Source organism: Podarcis muralis, chromosome 10, assembly GCF_964188315.1.
Source record: "Podarcis muralis chromosome 10, rPodMur119.hap1.1, whole genome shotgun sequence".
NCBI classification, from domain to species: Eukaryota; Metazoa; Chordata; class Lepidosauria; order Squamata; family Lacertidae; genus Podarcis; species Podarcis muralis.
The window spans coordinates 43772384-43789497 of record NC_135664.1 but is presented as its reverse complement, the minus strand read 5'-3'; the positions used below and the strand labels follow the sequence as shown (position 1 = coordinate 43789497).

At 43.0% G+C, this 17114-nt stretch overlaps 3 protein-coding genes across 3 annotated transcripts; 1 reads left to right on the top strand and 2 right to left on the bottom strand.

The window, feature by feature from the left end:
- Positions 1 to 1396: 1396 nt before the first annotated feature.
- Positions 1397 to 6213, bottom strand: SMCO3 (single-pass membrane protein with coiled-coil domains 3). Its single transcript, XM_028746019.2, has 3 exons — positions 5558 to 6213; positions 4894 to 5035; positions 1397 to 3848 (listed from the first exon to the last, which is right to left on the bottom strand). The coding sequence occupies exon 3, from the start codon at positions 3832 to 3834 to the stop codon at positions 3076 to 3078; it is 759 nt and encodes a 252-aa protein (XP_028601852.2). The 5' UTR covers positions 3835 to 3848; positions 4894 to 5035; positions 5558 to 6213; the 3' UTR covers positions 1397 to 3075.
- Positions 6214 to 8505: 2292 nt separating this feature from the next.
- C10H12orf60 (chromosome 10 C12orf60 homolog) lies at positions 8506 to 10514 on the top strand. The gene has a single exon (XM_077934901.1). It carries the CDS (start codon positions 8805 to 8807, stop codon positions 9597 to 9599), a length of 795 nt encoding a protein of 264 aa, XP_077791027.1. The 5' UTR covers positions 8506 to 8804; the 3' UTR covers positions 9600 to 10514.
- Positions 10515 to 10947: 433 nt separating this feature from the next.
- Positions 10948 to 16324, bottom strand: LOC114606013 (osteocalcin-like). The gene is made up of 4 exons (XM_028747747.2): positions 15851 to 16324; positions 15145 to 15168; positions 13092 to 13164; positions 10948 to 12266 (listed from the first exon to the last, which is right to left on the bottom strand). Exons 1-4 carry the CDS (start codon positions 15915 to 15917, stop codon positions 12140 to 12142), a joined length of 291 nt encoding a protein of 96 aa, XP_028603580.1. The 5' UTR covers positions 15918 to 16324; the 3' UTR covers positions 10948 to 12139.
- Between the last annotated feature and the right edge of the window lie 790 nt (positions 16325 to 17114).

Here is a 17114-nt window from a genome sequence, read left to right as displayed (position 1 = left end):
TTCTCACACGAAAATAAGAACAGCAGCTGCCCATTTTGCCTCGTATCTCGGGTTCTACAAATGACAAAAACTCAACTCTTTGGAGAGGTAAACTGGAGATTATGGCTCTTCGGAAGTCAGTGCTCCCTTCCTCTCCCCGCCTGCACTTCGCGGGTATCTTACATGCAGGCGAACAAATGCAGCACAAGGCTTTGCACGCAACTGAGCTTTGGGCTGCAAGTTGCGAGTGACGTTCCAGGGGTCGCCATTTGGGGCCGGCGAAGTGTTGTTGGAGTACGTTTGACCGTTGGCAATGCTGGCTGGGGCTGCTGGGAGTTGGAGTTCAATAACACCTCGAAGGCACCATGTTCGCTATCCCTGTGTAGTTTTACCGTTTGCTGCAACCCGAGAGGTGTTAAGCGTGGGGGATTTGGAGCTGGAAAATCAAACTAGCTTCTGACATGCTCGATTGACAGTGTACTACTTTGCACCCCAAAAAGGTAAAGAAACCCTATCTCAGCCACAGTATCATGGGGATAGTGGTCTGTAGTTTATACAAACTCCCCCGACAGCAATCACGTTTTTCTCACAAAGTAAGTCCTAACTTAAAGCAAGAACTACTGTATATGCTGCTATTTCTTTCTGAGTGGACTCCTGCTTCTCAAGTACGCTAAAATCTTGGATTTCTTTATTATTTTATATAGGCACTTCTCATTTCCATCCTGGGATGTGGAACCGTCAAAGGGAATCATAAAGTTTTTTTCTTTCTATGGGATTTCCGATTTTCCCTATCTCTATACTTGTCCTTGTTACTAGACGCTCCAGGCTGCGGCGTCTCTTTGGTACTTTGTATTTAGAATCACTGTAAAGTGGAAAGGTGATCAACACCAGACCGGAAAGACTGAGACCGTATACTTTCCCCCGTCTCTATGGTAACGGTACCATCCGCAAATCTCTCTTTCCAGTTCGCCTGAGCTCAGAGGTGCTCAAGGCCGGTTTGTCCTTCAGACCTCCCAAGGTCTGCATCTCTATGGTTAAGGTTTCTCATAATCGCTAGGCAACACTGAAAGAAGGTGCTGGGAGAGGGAGGGCGCCATTTTCTGTCTAGAAGTCCGTTATACCAGAGAAGGCCGAGAGGAGGCGCTCGCCTGCCAGTCCTGGAAATAAATTTTCCCAAGTCCTTTTCTTGCACAAGCTCAGAAATAACTTTACAGTATACTGCAAGGTTAAATCACACAATGCTTTTTAGAGGGAAGAAGACACAGTTCAGATCAGATCAGATCATATCATATCATATCGAAAGAGCATTAAAATGCTTTATATAAAACATGACTCCTGGCAGTACAAAGTTTGCCCTATAAACGTTTCCCTAAGTACATTTTGTTGAAAGTCCCACTGATAGCAATGTCAGTTACTTCCAAGTACTGTAAGCTTTTTATGGGGGAATTCCAGTGAAATGTGTTTATTGGGAGAAGCATACCATTAGCCACAACATTCAGGTATACACTACACTAGTCACAGTTAATACATATTTTTAAGGAAGCCTGGATATTTATAAAATTATGTGAAAGTTGAAGCGGATAAAGAAATTTTGCTCCCTCTTAGTCTTAGAACTCTGTGTCAACAAAACCTGACACTTTCAACAAAGCATGTCCCTCCTGTATCAGTGGCAATAGACTCAGAATAAGCAAAAGAAAGTATGTGTTCTCTTCACACAGCAGATTATGATCTGTGGGAGATAAGTGCTTCCTTCTTCCCACCGTGTGGGCATCTTTTGCAGATGACTTCAGTGCCTGGCAACAGATAATATTCCCTTGAAAAATGGCCTTCTTGTGTCTTTTGTTGAAAATATTGTACCTTGAGACTGAAATTAACAAGCATGATGATAAAGTCTAAGCTATAGGAGCTGGGCATGTAGAGCCTAGAAAAATAATTTTCTATTTGGTCTGCATCATTTTAATGTAATGTGTTTCATGTTTTCTGGCTCCTCTGCTTGAGCCTATGATGTCATTGTCACATTCTTTGTATCATGCAAGACTACCCACCTCACAGCCTCTGTGATGTCACCATATTTACAGCAACTGATAGTCCTACACCAAGATGAAGTGCCCTTGCCTAGTCCTTCTCCATCGGACTTTTTCTTCATAATAAGCTGAATGGCAGGTTTGGTTGGGACTTCTTAATATCTATTTTAATTGTATTCCTACTAGGATGTTTTGTTTCACGGTGGTTCACCAGTCCAGAAGTGTATGAGGCAGATGTGCATACTAACATGGTCAAATTTGCTTTTACCAAAATGTTCCCACCAAAGCTTAGTTAATAATAAGTAAAAAAGAAAGACAAGGAAAGGAAAGGAAGTTATAAGACAGGAAAAATACCAAGAGATGACAAAGCCATGACTTTAATAATGGAACTGATTTGGCAAGCTTGCTCTTATACATTCTATCCCCCACCACCCGCCCAGCCACACAGGACCACAGGTTGGGGCACAGGGTACCATCTAGACTGACCCCACCTCCAACTCATAAAATATTTTCTTATAGGCCCTATGCTGATTTGAGATGTAAAATGCACAGATAGAATAGAGGGGAAAAACACAGGCAAATGCATTTATTTGAGAAAACACATATTCAGTTATATATTGTGCTATTTCAAATTTTATTTCATAATACGCAAAACTCAATAACGCAATGCATGTTTTCAATACTTTCCACATTACCAAGCTTGATTCACATGGAAAAGGATGAACTGCATAACTACATCTTGATTTCTAGTATGCAATTGTTGTACAGTGGATTTGTGTATGCTTTTTCTACAAATCCCCACTGAAAGGGAGGAGACATTAGGATTGCAATCAAAGGCTACAATCCCAACCCCACTTATCCAGAAGGAATCCCCACTGAGTTCAATGGGACTTAACTCCTGAGTAAACATAGTTAAGTTTGTGCCGTTAGAGCATTCGCTCATGTCACATACCTGCAGAAACCTACACCTTTCAGTTACTGCTTATCTACAAGGGTCTTTTGTCTTTAACAGGTTATTCACCACCAAACACTTTATTTCTATGTTGCTAATTGCAAAAACGAACAAGCCGTATTAAAAAGGAAAGTTCTCATCAGTCATATTAGAATACGTTTCGTGTAATGACCAGTGTGTAGGAACATCCCCAGATATTCCTAATTTAGCTTTGTCTTTCACCATTGCACTGACTTCTGTAATGGCGCAATGATAAATCTGCGAGGCTTCCTTAAATTCTGCCAGATGCTGCTCATAGCTCTCAATGCATGCTACAAGGTGATCTCTTTCCACTGTTCCCAATATAGCATGAAGAATTATGTCGATACCCAGCCCCAGAGCACTAATGGCAATGCCTCCTAGAACAGATAACCCAATCTGAGCAAGTAGAGCAACTAGTTTGTTAACAGTAACAGTTACAATATTCGAACACACCAATTTCATAGCTACTATACCTGCAGATGCAGTAGCCTCTCCAAGAATAACAGATACAATCCTGTGAGCTATTGCAATTTTTTCCAACTCAGGCTCCTTGATATCATAAAGCTTTCGGTACATCAGTGGCTCTAGCTTTTCCTTTATTTCTTTATCAAACTTCCATACCTCTTGCTGAATATCAGTCATGGCTCGGATGATGATGTCACAGTTCTCTTTGATGGTGCCGCCCTCTTTCATTTTAACGTGCGCGATCTTGGCTCCCAGATGTTCATTCAGTGCTCCAATTAGTTCATCAGTGGCCTTAAAATTCAGCTGCATGCAGTCAAGCAGTTCCTGGTGCAGGGCAATCACATCCTGGCGTCTTTGTGGATTGTTTGGGTAGAGAAGGTCACTGAGGCTCATTCTGCAAAGATGAGCTGATAATGGAAGAGGAAAGTAGTTCTGCTGTAAGCATTAGGAATTGTGGTTAGGGAGCAGAAGTACAATAAAAATACTTGTAAATAAAATATTGGGAGACCACTAACTGATAAAACCGGAAGCCAACTCAAAATTATTAAGGTAATGTGCATGTCATTGCTACTTCAGTTGATTCTTTTTTACTTTTTCTATTTTAAGTGTGATCATCTTTGCACTGGCCTTAAGACCTTTCCCCCCCACCAGCATTTCTTTTAAAATTGGGAGGGTAGAAGGTGTTATTGGTCTGCTTTTGCTGTTGGCTTTGATTGTACTTTAGTAATTACTAACGATAAAGTTAACAAAAATCAAATCAATGACCATAATCTCCTTTAGCAGAACACAAAGAAATTCTGTAGCAGACTGATGAAGAAGAGAAAGACAAAAAGGTCCTTCCATGGAGGTGGAGGGGGCACTGAATAGCACATATTATTGACTATTATTGCAAACCACTCTTATGTTCCATCCTGGAGGAAGGGCAGATAGCAAGCTGTTAAATAAATAAATAAAATCAAGTTGCCTTCCATTGAGCACAGCTTCCAAGCAGACTCTGAAAAGGACTCAAGGGCTGCCAGGGGCTGATGGGAAGACAGGCAACAGAGTTGAAGCGCAGCCATTGGGATGATAATGCAGACTTAAAGGTAAAGGGACCCCTGACTGTTAGGTCCAGTCACGAACAACTCTGGGGTTGCGGCGCTCATCTCGCTTTATTGGCCGAGGAAGCCGGCGTACAGCTTCCGGGTCATGTGGCCAGCATGACTAAGCCGCTTCTGGCAAACCAGAGCAGCGCACAGAAATGCCGTTTACCTTCCTGCCAGAGCGGTCCCTATTTATCTACTTACACTTTGACGTGCTTTCGAACTGCTAGGTTGGCAGGAGCAGGGACCGAGCAACGGGAGCTCCCCCCGTCGTGGAGATTCGAACCACCAACCTTCCGATCGGCAAGCCCTAGGCTCTGTGGTTTAAGGGAGGGACAGCACCACCCGCGTCCCTCCAATACAGACTTACTTGCTGCATTAATCCCAAGTGTCCTGTGTTCTTCAGTTCTTCTTCATGGATTCTTGTTTCATCACAACCACACACCACCCCCCCATGGGCAGATTTCGCACTTGGTCACACACAGGCATGTTGTTGGGTTTTTTGTTTTATTCTGAAAGAGGAAGATAATATTTATTATTTGGCAAGTTGGGTCTACAAGAATTCCCTTGCAGAGCTAGAGGCACCAATAGGCGGCCCAAGACACCATTTGGTATGTTGTCTACATTTTCACCATGCGGGAGCTTCATCTGCTGCCAGTGAGGAAATTCAGGGCTGAAGTGGCAGAAACAGAAGAGCTCCCCCTGAGATGACTACAGTGGCTGCCTCAAGTCTGTTCTCATTTGTGCTGGGCAGCACCAAGTTGCTGGCTTGTAATCGGAGAATGACAAGGTACAGGGCAGTTTTTAAGCATTTCCCAATGCAGCTTCATTTAGCCACAGTCAGCCAAGGTCCTAGAGGTTTTATCCCTTCACTGCTGGAGTGAAAATGTTTTGATATCGTTTTTATATTGTTGTAAACCACTGTGATACATTTTTTTAAATAGTACACTGGTATATAAATATTTTTTATAAATAAATAAATGACTGGATTCCCAGCAAGTGGAGACAAGTAGGCAAATTAAATGGGAACTCACCCCTTCTTGTCAGCCGTGAGGACTCTGCCAATTTTACCATCAAAGGAGGCTTGTCTTCTTAGCTGAATGCTGGGTTCAGTTAAGAACCATCAGTAAATATCCAAATCCTTATTATCAGTTTCCCACCATCTCAGTACCCATCAGCATCATGCCTTGCCCAACTGCACCCGTACAATACAAATTGTTTATAAAGTTCTCATCTCACATGTCGGCGAGACACAATTAGCTGGAGGGTTTGTGCAGAGCGCCATCCTATTTTGGGCTCTGCCTGTTGATCGTAGGTGAATGCTGACTCATACTTCTGATGTAGCATCCTGGCCTTGCAATGCTAGCTCAGCATTAGGGGGTCATAAGGCCACAGTCATTGTGCCACTGACTTACTTAGTAGGCAGAAACTCATAGAATCAGTCTGCTGGTCCACCGAGAGTATTTTTCAGAAGCTGTCAAAATGTGAATTCAGCAGGGATTTCTAACTCGTGATGCATTTCTGATGTTGAGCAAGACCAAACTACAGATTAAATGAAACACACTTTTTAAAAAAGCATCCTTAAGCTGGCATATTTATTTTGAGCCTACAATGGAGGGACTCACAGCATTAATGCCCCAAGCAGCAGCCTTAGATTCAAGCAGAAAACAAGCACCTCTCTCTCTCTCTCTCTCTCTCTCTCTCTCTCTCTCTCTCTGTGTGTGTGTGTGTGTCTGTCTGTCTGTCTGTCTGTCTGTCTGTCTATCTCTCTGTCTCTCTCTTTCTTTGTCTCTCTGGCTTCTGCATACTTCTTGCTTCCAGCTCACAGATCCCTAAACTTGGACTTTTGTCTTTATAACTACCAGCCCAAACTGTTCCTTTAAGTTTAAAGCTTTCTGTTTGCAAGTTCAGCACATTTTATTGCTTCTTTGGTCAACAGGGCTGGCGGATTAGTGCGAAATGTTTATTTGGTGAGCTTCCGTTCCACAGGAGGTGGGGGTGCTAAATTGATGGACTTTTCCCATTTTGTTTTCTCTTTCCATTATAGCAAAATAGTAAACAGAAAGCTTTCAGGAAGCAATTACAAGAAACTTTGCTGAATGGCACTTTCATGTGAGTAGATCTTCGTTGTGGAGAAGGGCATTGTTAGTTAAAATAACACTGTGTAACATGCTACACAGGATCTCCATTTCAATTCCATTGACCTCTGATTGTGGAAAAGAAACAGCCTCAGCAGCACTAGAGGCCTCCACTGTGAAAAACAACCCCCATTTTCATCTTCTGACAAAAGAATGGCTGGCATGCGGGAATGCATTTCAATATTAAACCAAAGGTCAGATTCAGGGCTGGCGCTGTTTCCAGTTTGTTCTATAATTGCTAGTTCAAAGTAAAAAAAATAAACGAATCACAGGGAGTTTAGTTGCCAAGAGCACAATCCACAGGACAGGGAAGGTATGCAGGCAGTGGCAGATGGGTGCCGTGGTTTGAGATCACAAGCCTTTCCTGACATTCCTTCAGGCCTTCATTGCTACTTGATCTTTTCCAAAACCCTTTTCCCATTATCAGTTCATTACACCTCTCCCCATCCCTATATTGGCCATCTAATAGAGGGGACTCCCCACTTACGTAGGGATTACGTTCCGGGCCTCCACACACATTTGTGAAATGCACAGAAGTGGGGAGCCTGTCGGAGCAGGGAACTGGGGTGATTGAAGAGGCATCTGAAGTACAGTACCGTACCTTTTTCTTCTACACTGTACCTTTGCCTCCAGATGGCCAGAAAGGACAGGGAACAGTGCCTCTGAGCCCGCTGCAATACAGCTTCCTGCCCAACAGCTGTGGAGCAGGGTAGCAGGCAACAGTAAGAGCTCTCGTGCACCGTTTTGGAGCCCATAAATTCTTTTTTAAAAACACACACACATTAAAAACCTTTATTTTGGAGTTTTGGCTCACTGACATCCTCTTCAGGCTCTGGGGAGGGGCTCCTAACAAGCCACAAGGACTCTCCAGCTCTCTTCTGCCATTTCCAGGTTTGAATTGATTGATTGATTGATTGATTGATTGATTGATTGATCTATCTCCCAGTGCTGCACATATATGAGGTTGTTTGTGAGTTGATTGTGCATAAGTGGGGGGGATTTCTCTATACAGTCTAAGTCTTTAGGCATACTGTTGGCAGCTGACATTAAAGAAACGTTTAAACAGTAGTTGTACTAAGAAATACTGAGGTGAGCAAGAGGAGCAGAGCAGAAGCTAAAGTAGACACGGAAGCAGCCAACCAGCAGTTCAACATTTTATACAACTATATATTCCAATAAAATATATTCCATGGGCTCCAAATATAGAAATAGGTTCTCAGAAATATTTTATGTACCTATTGCAGTAGTAGCTGTATAATAATAGATTTTGCTTCACTTGACTTTTTAAATTAAGTGCTGTTCATGAGATTTTTGGAGATACATGGCTGACATAACAGCTTTTAAAAAATATTTTTAATTAGATTTTACATAACATATTTCAATTTAAACATATCATTCACCTTCATATTTTGGATTCTCAGAATCCCCTGACTTCCCACCACCCTTTTCTGGTTTTCGTTGTCAATCCCTATTTCTTTCAGCTTATCCTTTTTTTCCTAATTTGTTAAAAATATTATTAATTGTTTTTCCATTGTATTTTGTATATTATAAATATTACTCTATAGATTTTCCCCATTCTTTCTTAAACTTCTTCTCATCCTGGTCTCTGATTGTCCCGGTCAATTTCACCATTTCAGCATAGTCCATCATCTTCATCAGCCACTCTTCTCTGGTTGAAACTTCATCCTCTTTCCATTTCTGGACCAGTGGTATTCTCGCTGCTGTCATCGAGTACATGAAAAGTCTTTTCTGCTCTCTCGGAATCTCTGTACCTAAGATACCTAATAGAAAAGCCTCTGATTTTCCCCACAAATGTTATTTTAAATATTTTCTTCAGTTCATTATATATCCTTTCCCAGAATGCTTTTGTTACTTTGCACATCCACCAAATATGGTAGAACGTTACATTTCCAACATACATTAGAAGCTGTTCTATACATCTTTGCTAATTTTACTGGTGTTAAGTACCATCTATACAACATTTTCATATAGTTTTCCTTCAACAAACAGCACGCTGGTAAATTTCAAATCTCCCTTCCATAATTTTTCCCCAAGACAAAAGTTGAATATAACAGCTTTGTTGACTTTCTTCTGCTGAGCATACTTTGGTTTGTATTTCAGTGTGATATCTCCCTTTTTGGAAATGCTGGGCAGGTTCGGTGCACAGAAGGGTGAGGAAAGGCTACTCAATGCCAGCCGCAACTTGTACGACTGTGTCTACATGTTTGTTTCTTCCACCAACATCGCCTTCCGGATGCTCAACCAGTTTCTGGGAACTGACCTAGCCATCATTACAGTAAGGGAAAACTTGAGCATCAAGGAAAACCTTCAGCTTCTGATGAGTGCTCTGAAAGAGATGCAGGAAAAAGTGGAGGCCAAAGATCAGGATATCAAGCAAAAAGTCGGCCTTCCACTGTATTCCAGTATTGTGTTGCCTTCCACCTCCACAAATGAAAAAATCCAGCTGATAAAGGACCTTTATGGGAAATATAAGGGAGTTATTGACAATATCAGCGGTCCCGTTTCAGCAGCACTACTGAAAAATGGCAATCTCCCCGAGATACTAGACGCCGCCATTCGGGATTTAACAAGCAATCCTGTTCTCTCTCTCAGAGTGGGTGACCTTCTCATGACTAACGAAGAAATTGCCAAAGTGCTTTCAGACGCCTGCCCCACCTCATCCCAGGCAGCAGCTGCAGCAATAGGAACAGCCACACGAACAAGGACTCAGAGCCAACCACTCATTACCACGGCTTTCTCACTTACTAACTTCATGCGGGTGGCTTTTAAAGGACAGCCACCTAGTAAAACGGTTGAATTAGCGGCAAGCACCCTCGAAGACGCTGTGAAAATCTTGAAGCCAGCTTGCGAAAAATTCCAGAGGACTGTGAAGACAGCTGAAGAGTATATCACATTGATAGTGGATAAGTTGCAGTGAACCTGAAGCTGATTGCCCAGCTGGTAGAAAACCGCTTCTGTTTACATGGCAGGGAAGTTGCGCAAATAATAAAGAGACAGTTTCTGATTACGGCATCTGCACTTCCTTCCGCAGCATTTTTAATGTAAATATTTGAGCACTGCGTTAAGATGGACAAACTAGGTACACTTAAGCTTTTCTAGATTGTAGTACTCAAAAGAGGCACAAGCTTAGATTTCTAGTTTAGCAATCTAAATTAGATACAACTAGGTCAATATGTAAATAGCTGTAAATCTGAAGAAATGTAAATCTGAAGAAAACTCTGCAGCTTAAAAAAAACCAAAAACTTGTACAAAATACGTTTATGAAACATGTTTAGATTTGTACATAACCTTTTCCAGTACAGTGGTACCTCGGTTTACGAACTTAATCCATTCCAGAAGTCCATTCTTAAACCGAAACCGTTCTTAAACTGAGGCGTGCTTTCCCTAATGAGGCCTTTTGCCGTCGGTGCCCTTCTACCATTCGGATTCTGTTCTTAGACTGAGGTAAAGTTCACAAACTGGGACACTACTTCTGGTTTTGCAGAGTTCGTAAACCGAATCATTTTGAAACAGGACTGTTCTTAAACCGAGGTACCACTGCAATATCAGTGTCAGCCAGAAAGAAATGTAGGGATGCACATAAGTGGGGGACAAAGGTGCCAGCTCCTGGGGGTGAGGCACTTTCGGGGGGCAATGTGTTTTTAGGGGACAGGGCCCCTCAATATTCAGAGGGCATTCGGCTCCGCCCCCGGCTCTTTGTGACATCTCAGCCATGACGTCAGGACATTGTGTCGGGCCTCCTGGAACATCTTGAGAAGATCACATCTCTAGTGGGGTTTATTCAGCCCCAGAACAGATCACCCTTGTGAACCCTTCCGACTCCCTTCTGTGATTCTCTAATTAGTTAGACAGGACTTACCCTTGTGGAAGCCATGCTGGTTCTTCTTCAGTAAGGCTTATCCTTCTATATGGCATAAGCGAGTTTCCTAGGTTCTAGATATAATCTAAACCAGCAATCTATACTAGCTCCATTCTTTAAAGTGATCCTAAGGAATGAAAGGCATCAAAAACACTGCACTAACATGCTTTAGGATAAATTTATCTTGGGCAGTGTAAAGTATGGAATGAAGATTGTCCAGTACTCCAAGAAAGCAAAGGGACACTAGTACTCTTACCAGGGCAGTTGCGTATAGGGATACTTGAGAAAATTGATGTCCGCAAATTCTGATAGGAACTGATCTACTCTGCACCTTCTGTACTGATGTGTGAACGAGAAGGTACTTTATCCATTGGATTTTGCATTCCTCCAAATGACGTGACATAGCTTGTGCTTCAAAAATTTATTAAAATTCGTATTTTGAGAGGGAACATGCTTAGAAATACACATTTAAATATGTATTTGCATACAATCCTTTTGGTGCAATTTTTAAAAAAATGCAGATTAATGTGAAAGCAGAACAGAATTGACTGATGACGAGTGAACACATATGAATGTGACATGGACCAGAAATAGACTGATTCATTATTCATCCATACTCATAAGTGCCTTTTAATTAAGCGATGGTTTCATTGGTGCCTTGAAAGGAACTTGAGTATTAGAAATTGCTGCTCACCATAGGTGAGTAACGAACTGCAACTTTCAAAGAGATGGCTCAATAGATATCGTCACTAACATACATTGATTGGAATGTAATGAACATTAAGGCAATTAATCTACTTGTTTCAGAAATTCTACATTGAACGCTAGCAAGTGGCAATCATGTTGGAAAACTAAAATATAACGTCTTGGGAAACGTGCTCCTAAATTTCCTGCCAAGCTCTCCAAAACAGCTTGAATTAGAAATTGCGGGAGACCGCTCCAACTCTAAAATTATATCTTCATTTTCGGCTGCTACCTTATTCATTAACCAAAATCACCATATGATGGCAGCAGAACAGCAACAATGAATCAGGTAACCGAAAAATTTAGTTTTACATCAGTCTTCTCAAGGATAAAAAGTACCAGGGATGGACATTTAACCAGTGGTTCCAAGTCCTAATCAAACACATGCAGTGCTTTTTTTCGGGGGGGGGGGGCAGGGGTACGCATACCCCTAAACATTTTGTGAATCTTTGTACTTTGTACAGTGATAAATTTTGACAGGGCACCATGCTGAAGATGCCTCAAGGTGTTCACAAGGAAAGCCAGCCCCAGAAATGATTGTCGGCTTGGTAGACTTTTGTGCTTACTAACCAATTTATCCTTGCTTGCCCCCACCCCCTTAGCATGGAATGCCGGTTACTTTCCAACAAGTGTTGGCATTTGATTATTCCTAGACATGCTCCTTGCAAAGAGAAGCCTCTAACTGCTTGTGATTTCCTGTCTGGAAAGTGGAAAGACTGTTATTAGGTTTTGCTAGTGAAGGGAAACCAGTCCGATTGCCCTGTGCTCCTTCTGCCCACCCCTCCCCCCTCCCAATTGCTTTTAATCTCAGCCTCTGTCCCAGCCAGGTGAGAACAGGAGATGCCCCCTCTTCTTCAGTTTCCAAAGAAATAGCGGTAGGCTGTCTGGAATCCCACTACTTCCGAGTAGTAGTCGCAGAGCGGGTGGCTTTCACACTGTTCTTGCTTCATCTCCATTGGGGTTTTGAACCTTTCGTAGTACCTGGAGAACAGAGGGAGGAAGAAGCCACACACATGAGGCGTCCCCTCGTGCAAATTCTTTGGTTCAGGCTGCACAGCATGAAGCCAGTTTCCTGAGAACCCAGTTCAGTACTGGGCACTCCATTTAACTGTCTCCACAATGTACAGTGGTACCTCAGGCTAAGTACTTAATTTGTTCCGGAAGTCCGTACTTAACCTGAAACTGTTCTTAACCTGAAGCACCACTTTAGCTAATGGGGCCTCCCGCTGCCGCTGTGCCGCCGGAGCACAATTTCTGTTCTCATCCTGAAGCAAAGTTCTTAACCAGAGATACTATTTTTGGGTTAGAGGAGTCTGTAACCTGAAGCGTATGTAACCTGAGGTACCACTGTATACAGTTGGTGAATTAGGCTATGCACCAACCATACATTTAAAGCACATTCCCATAGACACACAAAAAAGAAACTGTAGTTTACCCCTCAGAGCTTCAAGCCTCTTGGGACTCTCCCCACGCCACCACCCCTTTCCTGGGGCTTCTTGAAGAAAGAGGGGCCCACATGTTTTCTGTAAGAATCTGCTGCAGTCCCTTGTTAGTGAACCTGTGGTGTTGCATAGGCTCATATCTTGTCCCCGCCCCCCATGAACCATGCACATCTATTTTCCAAGTATTGTACCCAACAGAGGCATACTCACCATACTCACAGTAAAACCCACTGAAATAAATGAACCTCAGTTAGTCAAGTCTATTGATTTCAGTTGGTCTACTCTGAGTGTAACTTGGTTGGCTACAACCACAAATTAGTAATTGTAAACATCAATATTAAACCCAGAAGACTCTTACTCTTACCTTTCATAATATGGAGAAGACCTCTTCTGCCTTCTCACAAAGGCATTGGCGGTTTCTCGACTGATCTTAACCCCTGTTATGAACGCAGAATGTTGCGGAATGAGAATACAGAGAGTACTGAGTTCAAGGAGTCTCATTTTAGCCAGGCAAAAACACTCAAGGAGGGTGAGAAACAGGATCCGTGAGGAATGTGGCCTTGGAAAAAGAGGTGGGGCTGGGGAAGGCCATGTAGAGATACTTGGGTTCCCTGCTCCTCTATAGGAATGCTCACTGGTCTTCAACTGGTGGGTCATGGCCTGATCCAAGGTGGGTCACAACAGGAGGACCACCACCATGCAAATTAATGGTGAAAGATTAAGAAATGGGTTCCCACATGCATGGGATAAAAGTGGGTCCTGGGTCTGAAAGAGGTTGAAGACACCTGCTCTAGATAACTGTGGGGTTTCATTTCAAATATCGCCCAGGACCAGCCCGAGACATTCTGCTGGCTGAGGCAGAGCAGCAAATTCTGCCTTTCCTGCCTCAACTCATGCCATTTTGCACCCAAGATCAGTCAAGTTATTTTGGCACCTGAGGCAAACCCCCCCCCAAAAAAACCCACCCCTCCCTGGTAGTATAATTGCAGCAATCATAAAGGAAACAACTAACAATTTGCTGCCCTTCCATGACACCCAAAACCAGCTGCCTGTGGTGGCCACCTCATTCTCCTTAATGGCAGGGCCGGCCCCAGAGCAGCCTTTTGCTGCCCATCCAGCTCATCATTTGTGCCACAATACCTCTCACACGTCTCAGGTAGTGGCTTATGAATGGAAGATTTCCCATCAGTTCTGGAAACGATGCTGTTAGTTGCCTATGAGTACTCATCATGAACCAGTAGTGCCCTTCTGCAGTTTTTGTGATCTTGCTATTATAGATTAGCAGGATATCATTTGGAGTTTGCAAATTTCTCAAAGCCATTGGTCATTTTTTCCTGTTTAATTCAATGGTGCTTTGAGTTGTCTGTGGCTTCTTTCCTAAAACAGCAAAGAATCTTGCAGCAACTTCAACTTCAGGGCTCAAAAGACTGGCAGGCCTAGTGCAGCTGAAGTGCTTGTGGACGTTCACCAGGTGGTATCTGACAAAGCGGCTTCTAAGCCAGGAGAACTTATGTCACAGTCGGTCGCATCCACACACCATACGTTTAAAGCACATGAAAAGAATCCTGGGAATTGTACTTTGTTGAGAATGCTGGGAATTGTAGCTCCGTGAGGAGAAAACTACAATTTCCAGGAAACTTTGTGGGGAGATGCATGCTTTAAATGCATGGTCTGGATGTGACCAAGAAACATTTCTGCTGTTTTTGCTGCAGCAGACTAGCATGGCAACCTTTCTCGAGGTTTATTTCTCAGTCTTTTAGCCAGACTAACAGGCAAGGAAGTATCCAGCTGCCTTGCTAACAGGGGGCTTATTCACTGGGGGAATAATCAGGAAATTGAGTTCATGCCAGGTATCTTATGGCACCTAATTTTTTTAAATAAAAAAATAAATAAAATAAAATCACTTTAAGCGGTGCCAGAAAACACAGGCTTCCTTGTAAACGCCCTCCATTTTATTTGCCTCTCTGGGGAATGTGAGCCTCAAAGCAATATTATTCATCATACTCTGCCTCCATGTGTGAGGCCAGCAGGGACTTCAAGAGAGCCAGAAGAGGCTTTTCCCTAATGAACTTTTAGCAAACCTAGAAGGATGGAAAGGGCAAGCCAAGATCCTGAGCTAGGAGTGGGGAACCTTTTCCAGTCCAGGGGCCACATTCTCTTCTGGGCAATCTTCCAGAGGCCGCATCCCAGTGATGGGCAGAGCCAGAGGCAAAAGTGGGTGGAACAATAAATGCTAATTTTACTTTGCACCCTAGGCTCATTTCTACACACATTCACACATCCCTCTGCCCTCCATTCAGCTGCCCTTCAAATTTCACACTTCTCTGAATTTTGTAATGCAGCCCTCCAACCAAGTAATGTGTACAAAAAAGGACAGAGATGCCCTTGAGAGTTCTTTGCTCTCGTCAGTTACTTACCTTCATCCAAGGGCCTGTTCATATCTGAAAAATATAGACCAGATGGTGTAAGACACCTGGCAGTCTTGTGGTCTTCCTCCTCCCTTCCTTTCCACCCCCATTTCCCCCATCAGTCAAATGTAAACTGAGGAAAATAACCCTTAACTCAGGCTTGCTTCTGTATTATCCAGGAATTATTCAAAGGGGAGGACTTACACACATGTCAGTGTTTATGGGTTCTCATATATGTATTTGAGCAATTTGTGAGTTATATACAAAGTGGCAAGGTAATTCCCAGTCCCCTCACTAAACTACATTTTCCAGGGTTCATGAGGGGTGAGGAAGCCATAACAGTGTAACTGGTATCAAACCAATATAAAGATACAGTGTAAATTTGACAATCTTAATTGGAAGTCCACTTCACCCATTATTCTAGCACTGTGGTGGCCACACACAAAAACACCAAGCTATGCGAGCCCCTTTCTGCCTGCTTCAATGCTGTGGCTAATAAAGTGGCCTGAACCTCAGTTTTATAAAAGTGGGACTTCCATGCAGACATGTTCCTGATGGCAACCGCACTGCCAGGTCTAAAGTGGCTTTGAGGAAAGTGATTCTGTTCCTAAAATGTAAGACTGAGATAGGTTGTCCTCCTCTTCCCAGGACTCCGTCAGTTTTGAATGTTGATGAAAAAAATCATGGCTAGGGGGTCTCATATATATTCCCTTACCTCCATCACAACAGAAGAGGGCTGTCAAGACCAGGGTTACAAAGAGCAGCACCTGAAGATTCCCCATCTTCTCCTGTTTGCAGAAGGTCCTTTCTATGGCTCGATCTTCTCATGAAGGAAGCAGCAATTTATCAGGAGCTTTTGTCTTTCAGCCACGGCTTATATTCTGAGTCTCTTAAGTGGAGCAGGTCCCTGGCCAGGAGGTCGCTGACTCTCTGCCATTCTTATGTCCTGGTCCCAGTTCCAAACTTTCCATTTGGGTCAAACGACATCTGGTTCTGGCAGCCATTTGCACATCTGCCCGAGGCCAAAGGCTTGTGGCGTTTCCAGAGGACTTTCGAGACTCTCGCAAATTTCTTTTAAGGAAAAGCAAAGAATATAAAACAGCTGAATGACAAACATCCTGCTGGACGGGGAAAGCTATTCCAGCTGGGTTGAGGAAAGGCACCGGAAGATCCAAAGTATCTTAAGGCAGGCAAGCCATAAGTTCCCAGAATTCTTTAGCACTGTTAAGGTGGTATGAGAGTGTTTTAAATGTAAGTGTGGGTGTGAAATTTAGATTGTGAGCAAGAGGACAGGGAGTGTCTTAGAACCATTTTATTTTTTATTTTTTAGCTGCTCTAAGAGCCTTTTTGGCTAACAGGCAAGGTGTAGATGCCAGTAAAATAAACAATCAAACAAATAAACAATGAAGGCTCTGCACTAGCTTTTCAATCTTGATTTTCCCACAAGTCAGCATGCCCATGCCTTTGTTCTTTTGCAGCCTCCCTTGTTTGGAAAGCAGAAATCATCCACCATCTGATGCAATATTCTAGGACTGGACTGGCCAACTGGCAGCCTGCGAGCTACAGCTGTCCACCAAAGCAATATTATCTGACCTTTGATAAATCTCGTTAGGATGTAGTTTTAAAAAGTAGCCCACTTTCACTCATCTGGGGAAGCAAACTAGAATCATAGAAGAATCATAGAATCATAGAATCATAGAGTTGGAAGAGACCACAAGGGCCATCGAGTCCAACCCCCTGCCAAGCAGGAAACACCATCAGAGCACTCCTGACATATGGTTGCCAAGCCTCTGCTTAAAGACCTCCAAAGAAGGAGACTCCACCAAACTGTTTTCAAGTTGCATGAGAAGGAGAAATATTTAAACCCTTTGCTGCTGCAGGTTCTTTTGTGGATTTTGTATAGTTGCACATTCCTTTTTCAGGCAGATTAGCAGCCCAGGGATGGTTCACCGGTGCGCCAGGAAGTGGTCTCTTGATAG

Excerpts from the sequence above, each read along its gene's own strand:
- SMCO3 (XM_028746019.2), bottom strand. The coding sequence starts at position 3,834 with ATGAGCCTCAGTGACCTTCTCTACCCAAACAATCCACAAAGACGCCAG.
- C10H12orf60 (XM_077934901.1), top strand. The coding sequence starts at position 8,805 with ATGCTGGGCAGGTTCGGTGCACAGAAGGGTGAGGAAAGGCTACTCAAT.
- LOC114606013 (XM_028747747.2), bottom strand. The coding sequence starts at position 15,917 with ATGGGGAATCTTCAGGTGCTGCTCTTTGTAACCCTGGTCTTGACAGCC. Across the intron at positions 13,165-15,144 it reads GAACAGGCCCTTGGATGAAG|GGGTTAAGATCAGTCGAGAA; the intron begins GTAAGTAACTGA and ends CGTTCATAACAG. Across the intron at positions 12,267-13,091 it reads TCTTCTCCATATTATGAAAG|GTACTACGAAAGGTTCAAAA; the intron begins GTAAGAGTAAGA and ends TCTGTTCTCCAG.